Raw genomic sequence first — 26854 nt, 5'->3', positions numbered from 1 at the left:
AACTTGTCTATCTCAGAGGCCCTTATTCAAAACCAAGAATCAGTAAACAGACTTCAAGGTCATCAGTCAACATAGACTCAGAAAATCCTATTAACCTTTTTAGTGTGATTGTAACTGCTTCTCATTGAGTCATTCTTCATAGCACAGAAGTTAAGAGCACACACCCTGGAGTCAGACTGTCTAGGTTTTTACCTTGAGCAAGTTATTTTACCTCTCCTCCCCACCTCTCTTTCCTCATCTGTAAAATGGAACTAATAACTATATTCACTACATAGGGAAGTTGTTAGGATTGAAATAACACATAAAAACTTGAACCAGGCCTGACACACGGTAGCTGTGCAGTCATTTTAACATTTACAATTGTAGTTATATGACTGTACCGCCACACTCTCTCCCCAACTGAATGACAGACACCCTTATATTTACCACCCTCTCTGTGTGGTCTTCTGCTCAAGCATGAAAAGCAGTCATTCATGTATCAGCACCTCTGGGGATACCTAGAGTGTCCATTTGCCCCTAAATATAAGCACTTTCTCTTCTCTTGCCTCCGTTCTTGCCTTGCCCTTTCCCACTTGGCACAGCACCCACTGCATTGTAGGTGCTCATGAAGGGTTTGATGAACTAAGCTGAAATGAAGTCCGTTGTCGGCTATCAGGGAAACTCCTACTTTCTATTGTTCTATTCCTTAGTACTTCATTCTTGTTGTCTCCGCCTTTCTGATCTCAAATTTTCCAAAAGTCCTGCTTATGGGCCCCACAATTTCAATAATGTGTTCTTAAAGACCAGTAGTTCTGAATGAGCTGGTACTACCTCTTATAAAGGGGCCTTTTGGGGCATGTTGTTGGCTGACACTTTGTTTGGGAAGCAGTCCTGACATTTTGTGGACTGGAGGTAAGGATGACAGGCTAGTCCCGTGTACCAAACTGTGCTACACCTCATGGCCTCAGAGGTCCCACTAGACCTTCGTGTGTGCTCATGATTATCTGAGCAGAGAATCCAACACCATTTTCCACAGAAACTCTAAGTGTTTGTGGGCTGGTTTTAATATAAGCTGAATTTCTTGGAATTCTTCAAGAAAAGAATTGAAATTTGTTTTATTTATAATTTTACCAAGAATCGTTCACTGTTTCAGGAAAGCACATCATTGATTGCAGTGACATTCATGGTATTTCAGTCACCAGCACAAGAAACCTCTAAGAGTCTGTATTTATGGCTGTCACATTGGTGGTAATTCCACCGTGGTAGCATCTGACCACTTCATTTTGTCCTTGGGGTAAAGCCTGAGCATTTGCATATTGAAAAGTATATTGTTCTGTGATAAATTACATATATTTTTCCTTTCATGTGAGTTTTGCACATTATATGTTTTTGAAAGTAATATATTTATTACAGTGACAGGATACAAAGCAGACTGAGCAAAGGGGAAAGGTGCACAGGGTGAAGTCTGCAAGAGAGCTGCCACAAGTGCTCAAGGGCCCTCCCCTAGTAGAGTCACACAGGACACACTTATTCCTCCAGCAGTTGGCTGTGACAATGTGCATGAATGCTGTCTACCAGGAAGCTCAGTAGAGCCTCAGGGCCCAGGATTTTTATTAGGGCTGGTCACGTAGGTACCCTCTGCCTAGCATGTACCAAAATTCTAGACTCCCAGAAGGAAAGCAGGTGTTCAGCGTAAGCCACGTTATTTGTAAAAAGACTTTAGGCTCAGAGAGCCACTCTGATCACTTAGGTTGGTGGGAACCCTCTGAAATCCACATTCCAGCCCAGGGCCAATTTGTAAGCAGACCTTTCAAGAGATACCAGTCAGGCCTGCTGTGTTCTTTCTTTTCTGTACAGTAGGTTATACTACCTATGAAGACGATTGGTGGATGGTAAATGGGGAATTAATAATTTTTTGCTCACAAGGGGCATTATGTGTGATAGATTGGAAACTATTGTCTTAAACAAAATAGCCGTCCACCCCCAGATATTTTATCATCCCAGAGAACTGACCAAAGGTGTGAAATGACAGTTTTTGTTATTGGCTTCATGAGCCCCAAATCAAATTTGTAAGCAGAGTTTAAAATTTTTGAAAATATGTATTACTTCCTTCTACTCCCAACAGTCTGTTAATGGAAGGGTAGCAAACAGAACATTTCTTCTCCTGTGTTACGAACAAACCCAGGATGGCCTGTTTTCTCCCCTGTCTTTATGTGTAAACTCCGTTTTACTCGGGCATAGCAAATGCTCAATAAATAGCAATTCCTCTGCTACTCTTCCAATTCTCTCTCTACTCACTCCTTCTGTAGCAAATCTGAACTTTAACTTTTCTATTAAACCTGAAAACCTCACTGATTGTTATTATGGATTATGAACATGATTTTGACTTGAGAGGCAAGTGTCACTTCCAACATCAGTGCAAAGCGCAAGGCATGTCATGCAAATAAAAGTATAATTCAGGTCATCAGGTCACCTCTGATAGCCCCTGGTTGACACCATGCTGTGGAATAAAATAATAGCTCCAGCAGGCCCTTCCTGAATACAATATGCATAAACAACAGGTGTGCTGGTTAATTGTTTTCTCATCATGGTGCATATTTCACACCCCATAACTCCCAAATGAAACACCAAAAGAATACATAAAATTAAATGATTCAAACATTTAAAGGGTTTATGCTTTTTATGGTAGAGTGGGAATCTGTTGAAATCTTTAAAAGGAACTATAAATAATAACGGTGATTATTAATATCCTTAAATATGTAATATTTATTTTTGCTTTAAAAATTGACACTTGAAGGTGACAACCACAAAAAATGAGGCATGTACACATTCAGTGAGAGTGAAACAATCCATACCTGGATTTTACAAACAGAAGAGATTATCTCAGCCCTCGTTTTAAATGAGCAATTGAAAACTTCACCGAAGTGTAGCATTCTGTGACAATGGTCTTCTGTTCTTCCATTGCTATTTGCAAACTAGCCTTTGACCTTTGCAAGTGAGAACTAAAGCATGACTGCCTAGAAGGGACTGAATCAGCAATTACACTTGTAGCCATTTAGTACTCTCTTTGCTGCATGCCCCGCTCTCCACGCATTTCGAGCCAGATGAACCTAACTAAAGTTATGTTAAGTGATTTTTAGCATGTAAGTATGTTGTGTAAGATTCTGTGTTACCATCTGTTGTGGAACCAACCATTTTGCTGGCGTAAATACATATGGCTTGCCTCTCCCATCCCACGATAAGACCAAGGATAGTAGTTAAAATGAAATGCGAGCAACAATGAGACTTGAAACGGCTAGTTAAGCAATCCCCCTCTTTTGTATTGAATTCTCCTAATGTTCCCTTTCCTCCTCCCTGTGATTTGCCCTCTGTTACAGTTTGATACTCGTGGCTTTGGGGTTCTTATGGAAAAGCCCTGTCACTATTCAATGAATTTCTATTGACTTTGCTGAGGACGTGAAATACTATATTTAGAGATAAAATCAGGTACATAATGTAACTGAAGAGGCCATTAATGCTTTAATTCTTAGTCACCTCCTCCCCTACCCCCAGCTTTTTTGTCTTCCTCTTAAGGGCAGGCTCAGCAATGCAGACATGTGAACTATATCATTCACTAGGCTTGTCATAAACTATGCCATCCCTCATTATCATGCATTAAATTTTTGTGGATGGTCATCCTAGAAGTTCATATTAAATTTGGTGGCTTACCTTGAACGTGCTATGTTTCATTAGCTACTCACCTTTGTAGAGCCATAGGAGAGAGAGACAATTTGTCTGTGTCCTGTGGGCAGTACAAGGACGGCTATAACATTATGAATTAAAGTCCACTTAACTGTACTTGAAGTGGAGCAAGTTGACTTCGGGATATTATCCCACTGAAGTCAATATTGGTTTAGAGATCTCTAATACATTGGCCTGTGTGAGACTACTTTTGCCTCTCAAACTTGCTCCTTCTGGCTGACATTTCAAGTTGACTCATCTAATCCATCAAGATAGGCTAGGTTATGCTGTGGTAACAAACAACTATGAGATCTCTGTGGCTTCGAACACAAAGATTCATTTCTTCTTCATGCTACATGGCTCTTGTGGGTCAGCAAGGGACCTCTGCACATCTTAGACACTCAGGAGACGTGACTGATGGAGCAGCTACCATCTCAAACATTGCCAGTCTCCAGGCCAGGAAGAAGAGAGTTCTGGGAGATGTCACATCACTAGTAAAAATGCTCTGGTCTGGAGTGTTCCATTCACAATTCATTGGCTAGACCTAGTCACATGGCCCCGCCCAACCACAAAGGGGTCAGGAAGCACTCGCAGACATGTTCCCAGAAGGAGAGAGAATTAGATATATTTGACAAGCAGCACTCATGACCACAACACTCAGTCAACACTCTTCTCCCTTCTTTCTTCTACTTTATAAACTAATTAATAAATATTAAATCTCCTTCTTTCTTCTACTTCAGCAAGCCAAATATGCTGTTTCTCACATTCCCTTTCTCCTGGGAGAAAGTGATTTCTGGCCTGTGAGACCTAAATGGAAATCTGCTGTGGAAATTTTTGGGAAAGCTTTTGCTTTCGTGATATAGAGGGTCAGACACGCCTATGGTGTTCTCCATTCACAATTACCCTTTCCTCCTGTGTGGAAGGTCGAGACAATGCCAGGATATGTAGCAGCCATCTTGGCATGAGCAGCCACACAAAAGATGGCAGAGCAGAACAGAAAGATGATAAGAGTTTGGTTCCTCAGTGAGACCAGTGAACCACTACGCCAGCACTGGACTGCCTACCTTTGGACATCTTGCCACATGAGAAGTATAAACTCCTATAGCTGAAGATGCTGTAATTCAGGCTTTCTATTTTTTTCAGTGGAGTATAATTCTGAGGCAGTCCTTATTTATTTTGAACTTTAAAAGGAAAACATCTCATTCAGAAGGATGTGTTACCCACAATCACCCCAATGAAATTAAAATATGACTTGGAGATTTGCAGTCCATGACGCTGCTTTAGACTACTTTTGTTGCTTGGTCCATTTGGCTAACATTTCATGTTGGCTCACTTGGTCAGTCAGGATAGGCTAGATTATGACACAGTAACAAACAACTCCAAAAGTCTCAGTAATCACCTACCTCTGGACTTTGTGCTGTGTGGAAAAGCAAACCCCTGTATGTTTAAGCCCCTGAAAGTCAATTTTTCTGTTTCTTACAGCTAGATGCTAACTTGACTGATACAGTTTTACTTATTCTTGGATTTAAAAGGATGTGTTACCTGTAATCTATGAATGGTTTCAGGTTTTCTTATGAAGGGCTATCTGGAGAGATGATTCTGTATAATTTTCTGTTAAGAGTTTCCAGTGTATTTCCCAGGATCAGTGCCATCTATCTGAGAAAAAGAAACTGCTAAAAATGCCTTTTATAACATTTTCCTTTCTCTTTCCTCCTTCCTCTTTCCAAATTGAAGAATTTTCTAAAAAAAAAAAAATCCTTTCATAAAAATATAAAGCTTCCATTCTGTGATTTTAAAAAAATTTTAAGTCTTGTTTTCATCTCTTGCTGGAGTACCGGGGACCCTTACAGAATGAAAGCTGTTGGAAATGAAGTGAAGGAAGAGAAGAGAATGGACTATGGTTCTGAAAACTCTTTGAAAGCCTTAAAACTAGTTGTGAGAATACCACTGTATCCTGAGATTTTTAGAGAATATGGCTGAAGTCTTTCAAAATGCAGAAGAGTTTAGAACAGACACTGTAACTTGTTCAACATTACCCTTGACAAATTCAGGGCCTGTCATGTGAATGAATGAATGCCTCCACTCTTGAGAATTCGGGACCTTCAACATTCAAATTGAAGTAGGTTGGCATAAAATTATCTTTATCTCTTTCTCTCTCCTTCTACCTCACATCCCATCCCTATTCTGTCTTTAAATATTTAACAGATTAAGTGAATGACTTCGACAAAAAAGCTTAATGAGAAAGTCTCTTCAGAAAGCATTCTTGGTTTCCTTACTCGTCACCATGTGTGCTCTCTGGAAGGACAGCACTTTGCTTTATGACCATGTATTGATCTCTAATATCTTTATTGAGCCTTGTCTTTTCTTTGCTTCCTACAGGCCAAGGTTGAGAGTTAGATAACAGTATTAATTTTCCAGACATCTGCACATGTTTTAATGGCCTTTTGAAGTTTGAAAATAGTTTCTCTGTGAGCCCACCACAGGGCTAAAATGCCATGAAGGTCTAGATTGCAACAATACATAACAATCATAGCTGTAGAGTTCAGCTTGGCAATGAAAAGAAAGCTCATTTATTTTAGTGGAGATTCAAATAAGTTCCTTGCCCAATCAGGGCCAGTGCCTCCAGGTTCTGGAGGTAAATGGCAGGACTCAGGATAGTAAAATTCACCCAACTTTGTTCACACACGCAGAAGGTCAGAGCCATGGCAGAGGGTCTCCATATCTCATGCAACATGAGATAGAGGGTTGGGGAGCAGTGAGGTAATTGGGATTCATAACCATTTTCCAGCCATAGACCATTTTTTTGGATCAGAGAAGCCTATGATTCCCTTCTCAGAATAATGCTTTTAAATGCATGAAAGACATGAGATTATAAAGGAAACCAATTACATTGAGGTACAGTTCCTAAAATATTGAAAAAAAAGTATGGCACAGTAATTCGTGTGCTTCATTTCTAAGGCACGAAATAAGAAGCTCAAGTGGCAGTTCTAACTGGTCTTGGAGGGGTTGTTTCTCTCCCTTTATGCAAAGCTGCCTGACCAGGTGTTGGGACCCTATCAGAAACACAGACATTATCAGCTACTCTACCCCAGCTGGCCAAGGTCACCATGTGGACGGTACCTGTTTTATAATCTGACATCTGGAACTCTCTAAGAGAAAAGGAAAAATGATTTCAGGGAGTATTGTGTTCATTTCCCATTAGTTCGAATTAACCTCTATGTGAATATAATTATCAGGAAATTTCTTTAGATTTGAGAAAAGTAAGATGTAAAACCAGGAGAAGTTTTTATTTCTTGTAGCATACTCTAGGAACTGGTTCAGCTTGTCCCATTACATAGTGATAAAGCAGCATTTGAGAGCAGCAGCCTGTGTGATAAAATGATTATGGCGGCAGTGAGAAAGAATCTAATAAGGGAATTGATCAGCAGATTCCAATTCTGTAAAAGCCAACATCGATCAACATAAATGTCAATAATGAGATCGTATTGAGAGCCGCCTAATTCCTTCAGATGATTCTGGGGTGGTGACAGATTCAAGAAGTAAACGTGAAAAGGAGTTTCAGACTCTCCCAATCACTCCATTGACCAGCAGCAGGCTACATGGTGCTTTGGTGGCACATGGCAGTCTATCTTCGTTCAGGGTAAAATTAATTAGAGATTGTTAAAGGCACCAGTACCATGTGGTGCAATATAATATCAGTTGTTACTATAATTAGTAATTATAGTTAGACATTGCAGTCCGGGGAGGGGGACAAGAGAAACTTAATGCTCCTATGTTTTTGTGTCTTTGGGAGGCCATGTCTAGACAGTGCAGTGGCAAAGGAAACTGTCAGTTCTCATAGATTGGTCAGCAAAGGTTATATGCGGTAGAATTCTAAAGTCATTATTTGCCATTTTATACACCTTCGTTGATTGCCTGCCTAGAGTTTTTACTAAGAACTGGTCCTCAACTCTGTGTCACGTTAGGGACCATGGGTAGCAACAGGACAAGTGAATTTCAGGATCTCAAAAACTGAGGGATGTTAAGCCATGTGGAATTGCTAAAGAGTAGGGCAGGAATGTCAGGTAAGTAGGCATAGCAATAAGAATGTGAATATAAGACATGCTTTGCCCACCTCCACCTGGGCCCATCTTGCTGCTTCAGCAGGAGATTCCTCCCACATTTCCTGTCTAGGCAGGAGCACCTTGCAGGGCATGGGCAGCCCTCCTCTGGAGATAGGACAGGAGATACATGGAAACAGGCAGGAGCTTAGAACGGTCCGCTCCTAACATTCTGATTATAAAGCAACTGTGACTCAGCCTTGACAAAACTGACTTTCTGGGAAATATTTACCTTCCTTTCCTATGCTATTTGTATTTTTTCTACCTCAGCTGGGTTCCCTTACCGTTGACACTTTCTGTAGTTTGGAGTCTTGTGTTACAAATTGTCATCATCACTTGCAAGCTACCAAAAGGGTGGTTCTTCAGTGGAGGTGGTTCTCATATGAGGAAGCTATCTCAGGAATCATTTTTTATTTGCAGTGGCAGGCAGGCATTTGGCTCTGTCACTGCTTAGGGATAGACAGGAAAAAAAAGGAAAAGCATGCTACTCTGTTATTGAAAAACTACATTAGGGGCCGGCCCAGTGGTGCAGCGGTTAAGTTCACACGTTCTGCTTCTCAGCGGCCCGGGATTCGCTTGTTTGGATCCCGGGTGTGGACATGGCACCAAGCTGTGGTAGGTGTCCCACACAGAAAGTAGAGGAAGATGGGCATGGATGTTAGCTCAGGGCCAGTCTTCCTCAGCAAAAAGAGGAGGACTGGCAGTAGTTAGCTCAGGGCTAATCTTCCTTGGGGGGGAAAAAAAAGAAAGAAAAACTACGTTAAAATTCAAAATTCCACTCTTACCCCAATACGCTTAGTAAAGGTAACATAACTAGATCTTTCTTTGATTATGGGGCATCTTCTGGAGTCTCATGATTATCAGATAAGGTAGTAGCCAGGGCCAACTTCACAAGTCTGAACCTGGGCAGTCACACAGGTTCTTAGAAGGGCCCTGTGCTTGATTTAATGCTATTCTGTCACCATCTTGAAATTTTTTACAAACAGCCCCCTGCACTGGGCCCCACAAATTATGTCACTGGTCCTGAAGATAGCTAACATTTATTGAGCATGTAATACGTCCCAAGCACCTTAATGAATTGAATCCCTATCACAACTTTATAAATTCAGGAGTTTCTTCTCTTGAACATCAAATCTTCAATAAGCACCTGTGAGCTAATATTGTTACTATTATGTGTAAAGGAAACTAAGACTCAAAGGATGAAATAACTTGCCCCAAGCCACACACAGCCATAACCTGAACCCAAGCAGTGTAACCCCTGGGGCCATGTCTTCCTGCCTCCCTGGTCGTGGGTACAGTAAATGGGAAGGGTAGCCAATTTGTGAACCTGCACCCAGAATTAATCCTGAATGTTTAAAAGTTATCATCTTTGTGTAAAATATGTCAACTAATCAAGAGTTTGGGTCCATTGGATTCAGGTTAATTGAGGTGTTTCGGTAATAGAATGAACATGGCCGCGTCTCGTGGACCTGTATTTCATGCTGATGTAGATCTTGATGACACACTGAACTAGTTGACATCTTTTGTGACTCAGCCTTTGGCTTTCTGAACAAGTGACTCACATTTTACACAATGACTATATGTTTATGCGCTCAAGTTAAAGGGCATCATATTTAATTAGTTTTTGATCAATACAGAAGTATTTATGAAAAGAAATATATATCCTACAGAAAACAGTTCAAAAAGTAGAGATTTATATGTAATAAATGTTTTGAAGTCCCAGGAATTAGTAACATGGGGCATTTGAGGAGAAATATTTGTAGTCTTTAACTCATAATCTAAGAAAAAAATCATTGTCTTTAAAACCAGCTGATTACTAACAAGTATTCAAAACAGACCCTTAATTTTACAATAATAATTACTTCTTGGGAATTTGGATTTCCCTGTAGTTTCTCACATGAGTCTAGAGCAGTGTCTTTTCTCTATAATGCTTATTTCTTTGTAATGCTTATTTATAGATCCATAACCAATTCCTCTGAAAAATGAGAACATACTTTTGGTATTCTCTGAGGTTGAAAATGTTGCCCATGATATAAAATGAAAGGAAAGCTCAGAGAAAGATTACTTTGCATCTTTTAAGAAAGTTTCTGTCAAAGCAGTTTATGAAAATTAATAAATCTTTAGGGATTTGAGAAGATGGAATAATTTTAGGATTATGGTACATGGCGACTGTCTCAGAAGAAAATGGGGAGATTATGTTATTTGTATTTATGCATCAAATATCCATTTAATACTTCACAATTTCTACCCTAGGAGATTAGGAATTTCTCTTTCCACCTTCTTTCTCAGTGCCTGGTCACAAATTCATAGTTTACCGAACATGCTTGATTAGAACAAAGTGTTCTGTGCCTGTAGAGTTTGAAGCGAAAGCAGTGGGAACATTGTTTTATGTCTCGTGGAGGATCTGTCTTTTTACTGAACTTTCTGATGCAGTTGAAACTCTCTAATCTGTCATACAAATGTTTGCACTATCGTATACCTGTCCTTTTCTCTTCGATGTTACAGTTGAGTCTTTAGTTAACCTCCTGGAGGATTTGCTGGGGAAACCGAGGGGCAATTTTGACTTGAAAGTCTGGTATGATTTCCATCTCAGGTTCTGTTTTCAACAGCTTCTTCTAATATGCCTGAAAAAAAGAAAATCCCACAAAATTGTAATTTAAATATAGAATATATTTAGCAAACTAATAGAAAAATAAAAATAAATCCACTTGACTTGATAAATCCTAAGTAATAGCTGGAAACTGCCATTTGCCAAGAAATGATTTAGCTTAGTGAAATGCATTTTGCAGTTAATCCTTTAATGTCTGTTTTACATATTACCCTTCCCACTGTTAATATTGAACAATACTGTAAGCTAGTAATTTTATGCCCTATATTTCAAATTGCTATTAGGAAGCCCTATAAATAACAATTTTCAACCGCTTGTTTATAATACCATGAGGCATTTCTTACCATGGGGTAAAGGAACATTGGATTTAAAAAACTGCTATGAGGTTAAAACTACAGGGAAACTGATGCGGATCTGTAGCAACAAAGCCTGTAAAACAAACTGAAGTAATAAGTCTGAAACCCTGAAAATGCACAATTTAGGATTAACCAGCAAGGGAGGTGAGACTATGGGCATCGTTGAACATTCAGCCAGAAGTTGCATTTATGGAATATGTCTTCACAGATGTTGTAAAATGAATGGGACTCCAGCCGTTTGTCCTATTAGAACCAGGAGATTGAGCTGTAAAATGCAGATGAGTACACATCACAGAAGTCATTTTCATCAACCCTCTGATCTAGTCCTTATCCCAGCCCCCAAGCAGGAAAGTGCTATGAAAGTGAATTTTGCAGCCTGTTGAGGTCCCAGGAATTATGGACTCTCCCAAACTCTGGGAGATGTGATCCTATCTTTTTTTAATCATCTGAGGAGGCACCTATCTTATAAGTAATTCTACATGATTTTTTTTTCAGTTCTCCAAAACACTGACAAGGCATTTTCTCTTCCTGAGAGATTATCTTCTAGTGTTAAGCAATAATCATTTGATTTTCATGTCACCTCATTGTAGTTGCAAGGCAAGAACAGAGCAGGACAGAAGTATGGTATCCACAGCCTGGATAATGTATGGAACCCCTTGGTGTCACAGAAGGAGTCACTCTGTCTTTAGGATTAGTGGTTGGAGATCTCTGGAGTGCTGGCAGCTCTGTGCACAGGTCTAGCCTGCAGCATAAGTGAGGATCCTAGACTGAATCCCCTGTCGTTCCTTTATGGAAGAAGCATGTTGAGAAGGCAGAGAAGCTGTGTGTGGGAGTCCACTGTATCTGCATTTCCTCCCAGGGACCCTTCTCGCCTCTTACAAACATTTTCGTTGTTTGCATAGATAAGGATAGTGGGGTCCCACAGCCAAGTTCAGCATTAGGAAAAAATGTGGGATGGGCAGAGAAATAAGGGAGAAACCATGTATTTTGGAGAGACTGATGGATTCAAACCCCAGCCCTGCTACTTGCTCACTGTGTGACTTGCCCTGAGTTCCTTCCTGCTGAGGCATCTCTCGCACCATTCTGCTTCTCAATACGCCTCTGTGGTCTTGCTGGACTATTTGCAGAAACATGTCACACTGTCTCTCATCTCTGGACCTTTGTGTGTGCTCTGCCCAGAAAACCTTTTTTATTCTTTCTTGGCTCCTTCACCTGAGTAATCATTTCTTGTTTGTGAAATCCGACTTAGCTATTGCTTCTCATGAAAGCTGTCCCAGATCCCCCTGTGAGGTCTACACAGCATACTGCACTGAGGGTGCCTGTTGGCTTGTCCTTCTACAAGCATCTTGGTGGCAGGGGCTGTGTTTGTTTGTCGTTGTACCCTGGATAAGATAACACAGTGGCAGAGAATGAGGTATGATAAGGCAGCCCTGGAGTCTGCGTCCAGGTTCAAATTCCGGACTTGAACAGTTCCTTAACTCCTCTTGTTCCTCAGTTTTCTCACTTAAAAAAGGGAGGTCATGACAGTTTCTGCCTCATTAGGTGATTGTAAAGATTAAATAAGAAAAAAAGAATGGAAGTACTTAGCACAGCACCTCGAATATAGTGAGCGTTCTGTGAGTGTGTGTTGTTTTTTGACCTTAGGTTTACCTTCAGGTAGATCCAAATTTATATCCAAAATTGTCTTTCCCTGGAAGGAATGTAGAGCTCTAAGAAGGAAATAACATCACCAATACCAATAATAACAGTAATAATGAAAGTATGTTTTTTAATAAATGAATGAGTGATATTTGAGTATAGTAAGTGAAAATACCACATTGTACTTAGAAGGGTTTTTTTTTTGGTCCTATGTAGTTCATCTTGTTGTCTAACTAATTTCTATTGTTATTTTAGTAAATTTTTTCCAGCAAACTATCATTAACCAGATTTAATTGTGGAAATTAAGAGAATGAACTCTGCAGTCAGACTGCCTGGGGCTTAAATACTACTTATGTGACCTTAGGCATGATTTTTAGCTCTGTACCTTAGTTTCTTCACCTGTAAAATGGGGATAATAATAGTCCTTACTGTGGATTGTGATAAGAATTTAAAAGGATAATATATGTGAAATATACCTTAGTGTACTTAGTACTATCAAGAGCTCAAAAAAATGTTCATAGCTATTGTTGTTGCTGTTATGATTTCTTTTTAGTTATCAATTAACTGCCTCTAAAGAGGGATCTGGACAAGAAAATTCCCAAGGCAACATGGTTCACTTGATGGGAATGACCCAAATTATGGATGTTAGCACTTAGGCAGAAGTAAGCAACTCACCTTACAAAAGAGAACTGTGATGACATCGATTCCCTTCCTTCAGGAGAAAAACTGCAGAATGTGGTAGAAAGAATCTGGACTTAGAAGCAAGGCAGATCTGGGAGAGAATCTCAGCTCTACCATTCACTGGAATGTGACCTTGTGACTTTGGATACCTTCCTTATGTTTGGTTCTCTTGAGTTCTTCTTCTCTAAAAATTAAGATAATAGCTTCTTCCACACAGCTTAAGGATTCACAAAATAAGATTAGGAAGGGACTTGCACAGTGCCTTCTTCCCCCACAGGGCAGGAGGTAGTTCATTTCTTCCTAATAAACGGTACTTTGGACTCCATTGACCATCGATGCCATTTCCAATAGGTCTGATAAAAATAGAAGGTCAAGTGGGGTTTTGTTTTCCCTGATCCCTTTAGTTCCATGAAATCAGAGGGAAAGTTTGTTCCCCCACATGTAAAAAGCAAAAAGTTTCAGAAATCCAGGAGACTTTGCCAAAATAAAGCTTGATTAAAAATGTAAAACGAGGTGTAGATAATTTTACAAAACAGCGGGGGAAATTGGAAAGTACTCATTAAAATACCTGTTAAGTAATTAGTGATAAAAATGGAAATTTCAAGGCAGTTCTTTATCTCTTAGATCCCAGAATAGGCTCAGACTGTGCTGAATCACTTCCTCTCTCAGATCAGAGGCACTGAAGGAGACAAAGGGAAACTTGAGAGAGTTCGAGGACTCACAGGCAAGCGAGTATAAATCGTTCTCAGGAACCAGCTCTCCACCTGCCTTCAGGTCTGAGTGACCTGCCATTTAAGCCCTAACCCTACATCCTGTTTCCCCCATTCTGTCACTTTGCTGTTAAATATTACGGATCCTTTTTTTGTTTGTTTTGTGTAACGAGAACAAGAGATTCCGGAGCTCTAGGGTCAGAGTGAAGCCTTTGTTTCCTGCACATTTATTGCACAAGCTATTATCTTATTCGTATACAGCTGCGTTACCATGTCGATCCCCACCCCTCACCCACCCCAATTTCTGCTCCCATTTTATCCTTATTCTACCACAATCTCTTTTGCATATTCTGCCTTAAGAATTCTTAATGTTTTTTCTCATCTGTGTGCGTGGGCTCCTCCCTGATATTTAGCAGGCTCCACTAATGAGCTTCCCCACGTCTGTTCATAGTTCATAGTCAGAACTCTGTACATAGTAGATGCTTCATAAATGCTTCTGGTTGGGCTAATTAGAGTGGAGGCTCCCGAGGGCAAGGTCTGCTGTTCTCATCCTCATCCATCTTCCCACTGGTCCTCACCCTGCTGGTCCTCAGGGCACTATTAATGGAATTTCAGAAGACAGGACAGATTTGAGATACCCTAGTCATCAGTCTAAGCTGCAGAGGCCCCAAATAAACTTCCCAGTCACCAAACCAAATGCTGCTCCCTGAGGCAGCCACCGAATAATCAGGTTGTCATGGTAGCAGGGACCCTTGAAGAAAGTTTTGAATATAGCTGTGGAATAATTGTTTCAAAAGCAGTGTATAACCTTGGATCCCAGGGAAGTAGACAAGACGATATAGAACCATGTCATTTGCAGAGGCACCATCCAGAGCAAACTGGAATGCACTTGGGGCACCTAAAGATTGATATGCAAGACAAGTCTGGAAGTTGTCAAGGAAAATAATAATTGCAGCAAGGACTGTGGTAGATGGCTAAAAAAAGTTAGCTATAAAAATTTCAGACTCTGAAGTAAGATCAAGTCTTGATGGACATATTTTTTAAAGGGCCTCTAGGAGAACATTCGAAAGGCATACTCTGTGTCACATCAGCAGGATGACTGAATGCAGATATTATGTTTTGTCTTCATATCCCAAAATGGAAACAATGGCATAATTAATTAAACATCAGCTTATATCCAAAAAGATTTTGTCCTAGGCTCAAATTTTTGTGAATCTGAGAAATGACCATATAATACTCAGTTATATAATATGCAGTTATGTAATATTCAATTTTGTAATAAATTCTTAATGGAACAGAATGAAACCTGTGAAATGTGAACCAAGGGTCTGCCACAGTCTCTCTTGATGGGAGGTAGAAGGGCTGATGAAAAATCACATTTCTGAGTATGACAAAAATGTAAGTAAAGATAAAAGTCTAGAGTGTAAATAAGGTAAAAGTTGGGGGTTTTGGGATGATCATTTCGTGAATAAAGCTTCCAAAGAACAATGATCTCAATCAGGCTCTAAGTTGTTTTAGGAGATTTCCTTGAACTTCCTTTCAGAGCTTACGCATACCTATGAAAATTGCTTTATTACCCAACAGAAGGAACAAGGCTTATTCACGTGGTTATGTCTAATTCAGATCCATATTTAGAACAAGTCTTTTAAACATATATACCAAATCCACCACAAATGTTTTCTACGCCTGTGACAGGATATCCAGAATTGTGAACTCACAGGAAATCGTATGAAGTTAGCAATATCAAAAGATGCTCAGAGCATTTCATAATAGCCCACTTTAGACTTGCTTCCCTTGTAGTGAGATTAAAGGGGATGAAACGCATGGCCCAGGGCCAGCCTAGGGCTGAGGCAAGGGAGTAGAAGTAGGGCTCTAGAAAGCTTTCTGGAAGCTGTGAGTTGAGATGAGCTCTCTCCAAAGTGGAGACAGCAGTTTGAAAACAAAGCTAAAGCTAAAGAAGCAGTAAGTTGTCCATCCAAGGAATCAGCCCAGGATCCGAACCACTGGATTTGTGAGAGAGGGTGATCCCTAAAAAGCCAAGTCCAAATGAGCCAGCAGCCAAGAGAGTGGAACAGCCACATTCAGCAAGAGAACAGGCAAGAGTGGGTGAGGGGTGTGCGCCATGACAGGGAGTGACCTAGGGCGGCTGCTGGCGTCCCATCTCTCGGGGAGGGTGCTGAATAGCTGTAGATACCTACGATGAGTGGGCAGAGTCCAAGAAATTCCTCCACTCCTCCTCTAAGTGTCCTACTAAGAACTTTTGAGAGTAGGAAAATACCTTCTAATGAGTGGTGTGAATTATAAACAGAATTCAGGGAAATATGATCAGTAAAGAAGGTTTAACACCAGATCGTGTGGCAATAACAGACCTTCTTACTTAAGAAATAAAACAGGAATTCAAGAATTGTGGGCATAGAAGACATCCCCTTTGACTGAGGGACCATTTCCAGAAGGGTGAGAAAGCAACTCTGGAAAGTATAAAACAGGACCTGGGATGAATTCAGGATACCAACACTGTAGTATCCACCGAGGTTACGTAATCAAGAAGATTGAAGCAGATCAGATTAAAAACACTAACTCAGGTCCACCTTCTGTTGCTGAAGCTAAATTACTTGTGTTGGTAGAGTCCATTAATCAGATATATGCCATATTCACTCTCATAACTTCTATTTTATACAGATGTTCGGCTTGTAATAGAGGGGAGAATAATTGTATGCATGATTATGGCATTAGGTTAATTCTTTCACCAAATCTGAGTGAAGAGTAGAGAGCAATGGTTAAATCATCCTTTTTGTACTTTCCTTTTTACATCTTAAACTGAGTTAATAACACCTGAAATCCTGACATGAAAAAATTCACACATTCCTTTTCAAACTTTAGGAATTGCATCAGTGCATACAAAGGCTGCTGGTCACCCTGTTTCACTTGATTTTTCCAGCCTGGTTTTCAAATTTCTCAATGTCCAAATTTCTCAAGATAAAGGTCTGCTTTTTACCCTTACCATGTGCCTAAATAAGGACTCAGTGTCTTCCTGGCCTCAGCAATCAGTGCCTTAAAGTGAAGACCTCATCTCCGTACTGAGCCAAAACCCAGAGGCGGAATTCTATTCAATGCAACAGGGCTTCACTGAGCATCTGAAGAACTGCAGCTCCGTGAGTGAGGAGAGAAACAGAAAATGGAAAGCTGGCCCTCCAGCCCAGCACCGAAAGGCCTGAGCGCACCTTAGTCTCCAGTCTCCGCTGCCATCGTTAACTTCAGAGCAGCAGAATCAGCCTCCGCAGCTCTGAAGGGGCCACTACACCTTCATCCCACCAGATAAAGGACAGGCAGTCCTGGGCGCAGTCTGTTAAGGGGACGTTCCTCTGCCTTGAATTACACATTTAGAACTGTCCAGAGAACATAGAGCTGGCTGACCGAAAGCAGGGTAATCCACCAAATATTACCGACCCAGTGTGTGGGTCTGGCACTGGCTGCCCTGGCACTGCCAGGTCTCCAAAGCTGAGTTTGGTATTTCACACTGGCATGAGGTGTGCGTTCTGACTATGGATTGCAATACACCTTAGTTCGTCATACAGATCCCCCCACCCCTGCCCCTGCATAGTGACAGAAAGGAGACCCTTTCCCATGAAGCTGAAAGTCGTGTGTGAGAAGTCACCTTGGTCTGCTGGCATAAACTATATATGTGTGTGTGAATGTATATATAATGTGTGTGTGTGTGAATATGTGTGTGTATTGATTGATCAATTGGCTACCCTGATGCTGCAGAGTGCTTATCTCAGAGGAGGGTCATATCAGCCAGGTTAACATTTGTCATGGTAACAAACAAACCTTCGAATGAATAATGGCTCAAACCCAGTGTAAGTCTGTTTCTTCCTCATGGAAAATCCAAAAGAAGTATCTCTGGTTCCTGGGTGGTTCCCTTCCAGCGATTCAGGAACCCAAACTCCTTTCTCCTGGTGGCTCCATCATTAAGATGTGGCTTCCAAGACTGCTATGCTGAGTTGGCAGCATCAAGCTGGTGGGAGGAGAAAGAGCATGGAGCATGCATGCCAGAGATATTCCTGGGCCAGGACAGACATCACTTTTGCTCACATTCCGTTGGCTGGAACAAACCATGTCACAGGGCCACACCTAACTGCAAAGGAGGCTGGGAAACACAGTCTAGCTGTGTGCCCAGAAAGAAGAGGGAATAGGTTTCAAGGCTAGCAAGGGCTAGCCAGCCCTTGCCGCAGGGGAAAAAAACAGAAATATAGGGCTTGGTCTGCATCGTGATAGAGATGATCACCCTATTAGGAAAATAGACCTTACACACAGGGGCAACTCAGCAATTTTGCACTTCAGGCAAAGGCCCAAAGTAGGGGAGTGATACAATCCATCTGGGTGGGTGATCCACTGGGCTAGAGATGACTGACAACGTTCTGGGTGGGGTTTTGGTGCAGTCCTGAGCAGGGGACAGGGTTTAGATAGGTGGGCAGGAGGAGGGAGTGTGAGGGAGCTCTGAAGTGAGGGGCCCAAACCAGAGAGAGTGAAACCAGTCTGGCAGGAAGGGAGGGGTGGACTGTCACTGTCCAAGGAGGCATTTGAGCGACAAGATCTTACTGACCTCTGGTTTGGAAATGTATGAGGCTAGGAGTCTCTATGCCCAAGGCCAAGTGGAATCTCCATTACTGAGATAATGTAAGAGGTGATGTGGGGTCAATTTCAAACCTATGCTGAATAATCTTGCTGCCTCTCATGTCTAAAACATAAAAAAAACTATATGTCTAAATTGAGAGTGCATGTGGTTTTGCAGGTTAAAGATTTCAAGTTTGGAGTATTTCAGGTGACATATTTTATCCAGATGGACACCAACAGTAAACACGAACCATAGACAGGTCTTGACAGAGAATTTGCCCTCAGACCAAGCAGGTGGACTTCTTTTAAGAGGTCACAGTATTCTCCTGTCACTTATACTCTTTCTGACAATAACTTTAATTGAATTTCCCATGTATACATTCTACCTGCTTTTCACTGAGACTTGAATTAAGCACAGATAACATCACAATACTGGTTTGAAAAGTGACGTGCTTGCTCTGTTGTACACTCTTATACATTCTCTGTGTCTGTGAGAATATATTTATTGTAATATACATACATATATAGGTGTGAAAATATAAGCCTTTCATGAAAATTCTTATTATAAGAAGTGTAACATCTATGGGCTTGTGAACTTTCATAGTTATTTAAGGGAAGTTGCGTGAAAGGATGATATTTACCTATATGTTCTTGCCTACAGCCTTCACACAGAAGTAGATTTTATTTTCCAAGTCAATTTTTATTTGCCTTACGTATATGGAAACTATAACAATAAATGATTTGTTTATACCTTAGCATGTAAGAAATTATCTACCACCAACTCTTAGTTATGGCAATTAATTGGTGTAAAGCTGTGTGAATTTCAGCATACTACCTTATTTATTATTCTTTCTGACCATGGCAATACCTCTCCCTACCTGTGAGGTAGGTTAAGTAGCCACTTCCATCCCTCTGTAACAGGTGAGGAAGCTGAGACTGAGACGTTCAGTTACATTCCTGAGATCCAGCAAAACCTGTGCCATAGAAAATGCTGGAACTCGGGTCTCCTGGCCCCATTCCCTATTTCCTCTCCCACATGGCCATACCTATTTCAATGGAGGGAACTAACAGTTTGGATAAAAACCACTGAAATATAACATCACTTACAAGGATGAGTTTATATATACACATATTCATGCAGAAAGCAAAGGATGACATCATGTATCTGATAAGAAGGGGTAAAGTGTAACCATGAAGCGAATAAAAAGTCAGATATCTAATCTGTAAGAACTCTTCTCCCGAGTCACATGATCTACCACTCAAAATCATTATTTCTTTGTTGAATGTCATTTCCCATAACTTCTTAGACAGTTTGCATACTGATCAATGTATTCTTAGGTCTCAGAACATTATAATTCCTTTGGCACTCTTTCAATCTTTAAAACCTATATGTGAGTGGGAAAAACATAAAGACCTCTCTTTCCTTATAGACAACAACAAGCACCAGTTGGGTACTTACTTATTACACACTGTGACAGCTCCTGGGGATTTGCCCCCAGGAGACTCAGGTTCTAGAGGGAACTTGAGGTAAGGATTATAAAAATTGTGCAGAAACAGCATCCTGGTTCTAGTTACCTATTGATTGCTTTGCTTTGCTGGAGAAATTAGAATTTTCAAAAATGACAGGCAACCAGTGTAGGATTTATTCCCTTTTTGGTGAATGTAACTCCATACACATGGATTGGAAGATGCAAGAGTATAGGTCTGAAGCAAGGAGTGACTCAAAGCTCCATGGATAAGGAGGAGAACTGATCCACAGAGGAAAAAAATTCCTTCACTCCTGCAGAAGGTGGCAGCCCAGTTCTGGCCCAGCGCTCAGCCTTCAGTAGGCACTGAATAAATGTTTGCTAAGCGACCAATGAACTAGTACATTGGGCTCTCACACAAATTCAACCTGAGAGGAGTCAAATGGGGATCAGAGTGAATGTAGCTCATTTTAGTGAAGTCCCTGCCAACAACATGGTAGATCTGCTGGGACAAAGTGACCTGTGGGACAACCGCTGCACTCTGAGATGATCCTAACATTAATTAGTGGCAGAGAATCTGAGACATTTCCCGGATCAGCATCAGTATGCAGCAAGGCCTTTCCAGGGAGGAAAGGGAATAGAAAAACTTTTCAGAGGTGAGGGAGGCATGCTTAGGCACATTATTTACTTACTCAATTCGATTTTTTAGTGTCTGAAGTCACAAAAGTTGTAACTAAGACAGACCAGGCTACAAGTACCATTTTTTAAATGTCATCAGCCTAGCAGAAACATTAGCTATCAATCATGAGTTTTATTGTATTTGCAATTAAACAGATCAAATTTAATGTCCACAGAAAAGCCTTAGTAATTAGTATAAAGATTAATATAGTGAAATGTCCCTGGTTTAGCAGGCCTCGCAAGCAAAGCTGAAATAAAGAATTGAGTATATAATCAAATAGCATGTGAATATTAATGCACAAAATCCTCCAACTCCCCAGGTCCCTGATGCAATTATTTTCTATTCACATTAATTGTTCCTAACAGATGACATTAATGACTTTGAGTTAAAGTGTGTCCAAGAGAAGATTTCGTAAGACTAATGCTGCTTAGAAATAAGGTCACTTTTATAATTATTTACTCAGATTTTAACCACCGCTCGACATAATAAGGTTAACATGTTGATTATTTTTTAATGTGAATATCAAAAGTTAATTTCCATACTAGCCAATAAGTGTATTGAGGTAGTCACATTTTTCCTGCTACTTATTTTCCAACTACTACTTATTTTTTCCTACTACTGATTCCAACACAGACTGACAGATTGTGAAAGTGTGATTATTACCTATAAAGAGTAATTTGCACATATCTGTGTGGAGCACTGATAAACGAGAATAAACTTTTCTGAGTTAGGATATGTATTATCTAATCTAGAAATGTCAACTCTTTTGAGATTTAGCTGTCCAAGGCAGGATTTTGAAACGAACAATTAAATCCTCACTATTCAATGTGTCTTCTTGTTTTTACCTAGAAACTTCACTCCCGCATCTTAGATCTTTCATCCGGAGATTTGCTTTCAGATGTGGAAAGACGCCGAAGTCTGACGCAGGCACAAACTGATGTTGAGATGCACGTGAGTTTTCCTGTTGCCTTCAGAACACTTGTTTAGATTGTTATTTTCCCTCCATCAAATATGATGTCACAAGTGAACCATAAAGCACATCCTTGAAGCATTGTCAGGCAGATAAAAAGACTTTCCTTTCTTGTATTCTCTGAAATTCAATATCATCTCTCCCAGCTGATAGAGGAAGCAGAAAGTGTCACTCCCGGCAAAAATATCATAAATCTTGGCTTTGTCCCCAGCATACCTTTTTTGGGTATTGATTACATCTCAAAAGTCTCTGAGAAATGGTCAAGGAGCTTTTTATTAAAGTCCATGTCCCATATTATTCATCCTACCTTTATGATATATTATGTATGAACTTTTAAAAATTCATGGGCTGTACATTTTTTTCTTTAGCTAGGGTTAGTTTTGTGCTTATTTAGCAAAACTTTAACCAGCATGCTTTTAACTCTCATTGACATAAAGAAAGTAACTTGAAAAACACAAGAGCCGAATGAATATATAATGAAAAATGTTAGGCTTAGAACAATGACAGGTGGACATTTGTGGATAACTGGCTCTTTATTTTACTGCATAATTTTATCAGTGTAAATCAGGTATTCTATATCAAAGATAAATATTCTCAAGCTAGATTGGAATGAAATTTCAGTGGAAGGCTGTCACTTTAAACATTCATGAAGACCTTAATGGCATCCAATCTATGATATGGCCTTAAGGTCAGGGATTTTTTTTAAGTGTACAGTTTATATCCAAGAAACTCTTGCCTTCATTCTTGCTCTATATCTTTCTCCTTTTTTTAAACTAAAATTGTAGATTTTATATTGCATTTTCACAGTAGAGAAAGCATAGGAGTCATTCAAGGGGGTAATCTAAAATACACAATGAGAAAAATACACTTTGAATAGTGCAGAGGGCATATTTTGCCAACTAAGTCAACATAATTAATGGTACAATCGAACTCAATATACATTTTTTTGGCAAAGACGAGCTTTAATAATAATCATCATCTATTACTAATTACAACTCTTCTGAGTAGGATGCTCAGTGGTCTGTTTATATCCACGAGTTCTGCTTGTTGTCAAGGGCCTTACTTGGTGCTCTAGCATAGTAGCTAGGGCCTGGGCCTGACGGTTGTATCAGCAGGGTGGCCTTAGGCAAGGTGCTAACACTTCCATGCCTCAGTTTCTCCACCTGAAAAATGAGCATAATGATTTTTTTTTCCTATTTCTGAGCATTTTAGTGAGGGTTAAATGAGATAATACATGAAATGTTCATAATACAGCACCTGCTAATAGTATTGGGGCAATAGCAAGATTTCTGCTATTTTAGCCTTCTTCTGCTCTTTTAAATATGTGGCATTGTGCCACAGCCACAGGAAATCATGCCAAATGTAGAGAATGATAACTGGGAAAGGTGTTTACTAGCATCTCTCTCCAGAAGCTCACATCCATAATCCCCAGAAACAAAATGTACCGACCTTTGGCTCTTGCTTAACCCAGTTCCTGAGAGCAAGGCCTCAGACAACAGTGGCATGTTGAGAAGTGTAATACAGGTCCCTTAGGGAGACTGTAAACTTATGATTTAGTTTAAGAGCCAAGACACATGTATATAAAAAAATTTTTAATAATAGTAGCAATACCTAAAACTTGCTAAGTATTATGATATGCCAGGGGCTGTTCAATCTTCACAATGATTTGAAGTGGTTGGTGCTTTCATTCTATCCATTTCCAAAGAAAGAAACTGAGGTACGGAGGGGTCAAGTAATTTTCCCAAGGTCAAAGAGGTAGCAAGTGGAAGAGCCAGGACTTAAGCCTAATAATGGCCTTGGAGATCAAGCACTCAACCACAGAACAGTTATTCGTTGGAGTAAATAATCCTACATGATAATCGTGTACTGATGAAGGAAACTGCAGGAAAAATGGAGCTCGCTTTGCAGCCATGATGTTTGGGATTCTGAGTCCCTTATTAAATTCAAACAGTGATAGTCTAAGGTAGGGGAAGGGTGGGAGAATTTCTCAGTAGGGAGGACTGGCCCCTTCCTCTTCTTTGCAAGGAATTACTTTGAAATCACCCAACACACACACACACACACACACACACACACACACACACACACACCTCTCCTCAGTGCGCTGGCCCATGGGTAGGATCAGACCATTCCCTTCATCCCGCTCTGCTTAGCCCAGGCCAGACTGTGAGATGACACAATGTGCTACCAAGTAATCCACATAAGAGGTAGACCTCTCTCATAGCTTCCCCTAAGGGCTTTCAACTCAAAGCACAGGTTGTGGATCAGCAGCATCAAAGCACCTGGGAACTTGTTGAAAATACTACATTTCAGGTTCCACCTCAGAAATACTGCATCCGAATTTGCATTTAGTAAGCTCTCAGATGACTCATGTGCACATCAAAGTGTGAAGGACCTGGCTTAGAGGACGCTTCTCTGCTTAACCACCCCACCTCCATCTTCCTCCACAAGACATTGACAGGTCTTCTTCACCTCCCTGAACTATCCTCCATCACATCTGGGCATCTCAAGTTCAAGGTCAAAGCAGAAGCCACAATTCCTTTTTTCTCTAGCTCATCTTCTAGGTTCTAATTTCCTGTCAATGCAATCCAACGTCTGTACAGGAGCTACAAACTTGGGAGACAACTGGGAAAAGATGCTTATTTGCTACAATAGGCTGGGAATTGAGTTGAGTTGTAAAAATAGACATAATTTTAATAGGTGTAGTGGGAAAGTATGGGTGGAAAACACAGAGGGAAATCACATATAAGCTTCAGTATCTTGAGAAAAGGTCCGACATAAACTGTAAGTAAAAGCCATGTAAGGCGTGAAAAGGGCCACTGGAGAGGTTTAGATCTAGACGGCCCCGCAGGACGCAGACACAATCTCTCTCCAGATAGCAGATGTATCCGTCAGAGCAGAGGCAGTCCTAAATAAAAACCACCACCCGGCTTACTCAAACAACAAAATATGAGAGAGTGGGATGGAGAAAACAGAAAGCCCACAAATAGAAGTGGAGTGTACTGTGATATTTCTGAAAGTTTGTTCAAGGCACGTTCCAAATGTGTGCAGCGGCTGAAGAGAAAATACCAGGTGCTCCTGTGCGATCGGACCATTGGTTATAGGCATTTGTTGAGAAACAAATATGAACTCCCCTTAACTAAGTTACACATGGCAATAAACTGGATCATAAATCAATAGATATTGCTGCAAGCTGCATTTTAAGACGAGTTTCTCCTTTCAATGATATTTCCAGCCAAATTTCAGGGGGGAAATAGAGTAGTAAAATTTCTTGGCATTTTTAGATCACTTAAAGAGATTGTTAAGCAGCAAAAATGAACTATCGATAGCAAGGCAGATGTCTGATATTGAAAATCTAACGTTACTAAGCATTATGGATATTGATTAGAGAGCAAATTAAACATGCCCTCTGTACTTAGGTCGGGGTTTCATATTTACCGCAAGTACTCCCAGAACGGCATTACCTTCCTTCCTCAAGCTGATGTTTAGTCACCATCAGCTGGAATTGCATTTGGAGAACAGTGATAAGTACTCAGGTACTAAAGGCACCCATAAAGTGTCAATAAATTGCATAAGTAACAGGCTTTGCCGTTCTGCAAGTGACACAAAGACAGATTGTTCCTCATCAAAGAGTTTCTGAGACAAAGCTTTATATAGCTAGGAGACTGGAATGAGAGTGTAATGGAGAGATTCCATTCTCATGATCAGGAAGCTAAATTAATTTAGCCTGTCCAGTTCGTGGAGCTTCATCTGTTACATTAGGGGCCTATAATGTAGCTGTCAAGATGTGCTTGGATGTGTACAACTTTGTCACCTGTGCCTTCTGCAGACCCACTAGAATTCTAACTGCCTGAATCTATTTGATGTGAGACCCAGCTCTATTTGATGTGAGAGTCTTTACCGTTTGGACAACCAACTGGTATGAAAAGTCCTATAAACTTTAGAACAGCACCTCATGATTCTTGAGTTTAGTGTTCCACTGTACACGGCTTCCTGAGCCCTTGATTCCTGACTTAGAGTGATGCTGTAAGAGCCACAGGGGACCATAGGAGGGATCTGGTAGAACTGCCCCATCCTACAAATGAAGACATTAAGGTCCATGGAAATTAAATGCTTTCTTTGCTCAGTATCTCATATCTAGTGGCATTGTGTAGCCTGAGATCCAGGTCATTAGACTCCCAGTCTAATGCTCATAGTCTTGAACCCTGTAAGCCAAGATGCTGCGCTGTCTTCTTCCTTTTGTAGCATTAGAGTCATGTTTTAATATTGATCCGATTCTTTACCAGTACGACTGGATAAAATGGGAAACTATCATTGTGATACTTCTGCCCAATTATGATGGTAGCTCATAATAATTGAGCACTTACTTAGGTGAGATACTTCTCATCTCTAACCTCATTTGGTCCTTGCAGTAACCCTATAAGTTAGGTATTGACATTATTCACTTTGAAAAAGGAAAATGTAGCTCTAAGAGAGTCAATAATTTCCCCTAGCATCTTAGTAAGAGCTAAGATGTGAACCGTCGTCTGTCTGATGCCAAAGTCTGTGCTTCTAACCACTCTGCTATATTCCCTTCTGCCTCGCCATGATGTTGAGTTGGTATTTACTCTCCCCTAAGCAAAGCCCTAGCTCAGAGCTGTCCTGCTTTTTTAGGAATGCCAGCTGAATGCAAAATCAGGAACCCCTGCTCTGAAATGCCCTGGCTTGGGGGTAGTCATCCCTGGTCATCTCTGTCCTCGAAATAGCTGCAGCAGCAGTGAACTGTCACTTTCGAGCACCTGCAGCGAGTACTCCAGTGGCTCCTCCTACACGTGGCATGATGGGAAGAACCTCAGGAAAAGGGTAAGGCCTCCTTTCAAGGCATGTCAGCATCAGAGTGAACCGGAAAAGAATCCTCTTCCGGTAGGAAGGCGGAAGGTGGGAGGGAGGGCTGAGAAGGAAACCACCACTTGCTCAGTTCCTGTTCATTTACTCCTCATGAAACTACATAGGGAGATACTATTCTCCCCATATGGAAGAGGAAACTGGCTCAAAAAGGTTAAGTTACTCACCAGAAGTCATACAGCAGATGAGCAGTAGAATGATGATTTGACCCAAATGACTAGGACATCATGGGAGGGAGTTTGAGAAAGGAAAACATTTCCCTCCTGTTCTTTGGTGGAGCCCAGCTCATTCACAGATTTATACCAAGCTGGAGCCTGGAGCCCTGGCCTAATGGAACTGACCATGCTTCAGACCAACTCAGACATTTCCAATTAGTTTTATGGACATTCTCTATTCCTGTGATGCTCGGAGAGACTTGTTACTGTCCACTGCAAATGAGAGTGAGCAAG

General features: G+C 40.7%; 1 protein-coding gene across 20 annotated transcripts in view; it reads left to right on the top strand.

The window, feature by feature from the left end:
- NCKAP5 (NCK associated protein 5) overlaps window positions 1-26854 on the top strand; it is a 917518-nt gene that overhangs the window by 779386 nt on the left and 111278 nt on the right. For 17 of the 20 annotated variants that reach the window (XM_070581217.1, XM_070581213.1, XM_070581211.1 and 14 more), the window contains 2 exons: window positions 21401-21502; window positions 26175-26363. In XM_070581217.1, coding sequence (XP_070437318.1) covers window positions 21401-21502; window positions 26175-26363 — 291 coding nt within the window. The remainder of the gene's footprint in view (window positions 1-21400; window positions 21503-26174; window positions 26364-26854) is intronic. The other 3 variants (XM_070581220.1, XM_070581225.1, XM_070581228.1) reach the window with 1 other exon arrangement.

The sequence above is a fragment of the Equus przewalskii genome, chromosome 17 (genome assembly GCF_037783145.1).
Source record: "Equus przewalskii isolate Varuska chromosome 17, EquPr2, whole genome shotgun sequence".
NCBI lineage: Eukaryota > Metazoa > Chordata > Mammalia > Perissodactyla > Equidae > Equus > Equus przewalskii.
Note: the sequence above shows the minus strand (reverse complement) of the source record. Positions and strands in the feature narration are given on the sequence as shown.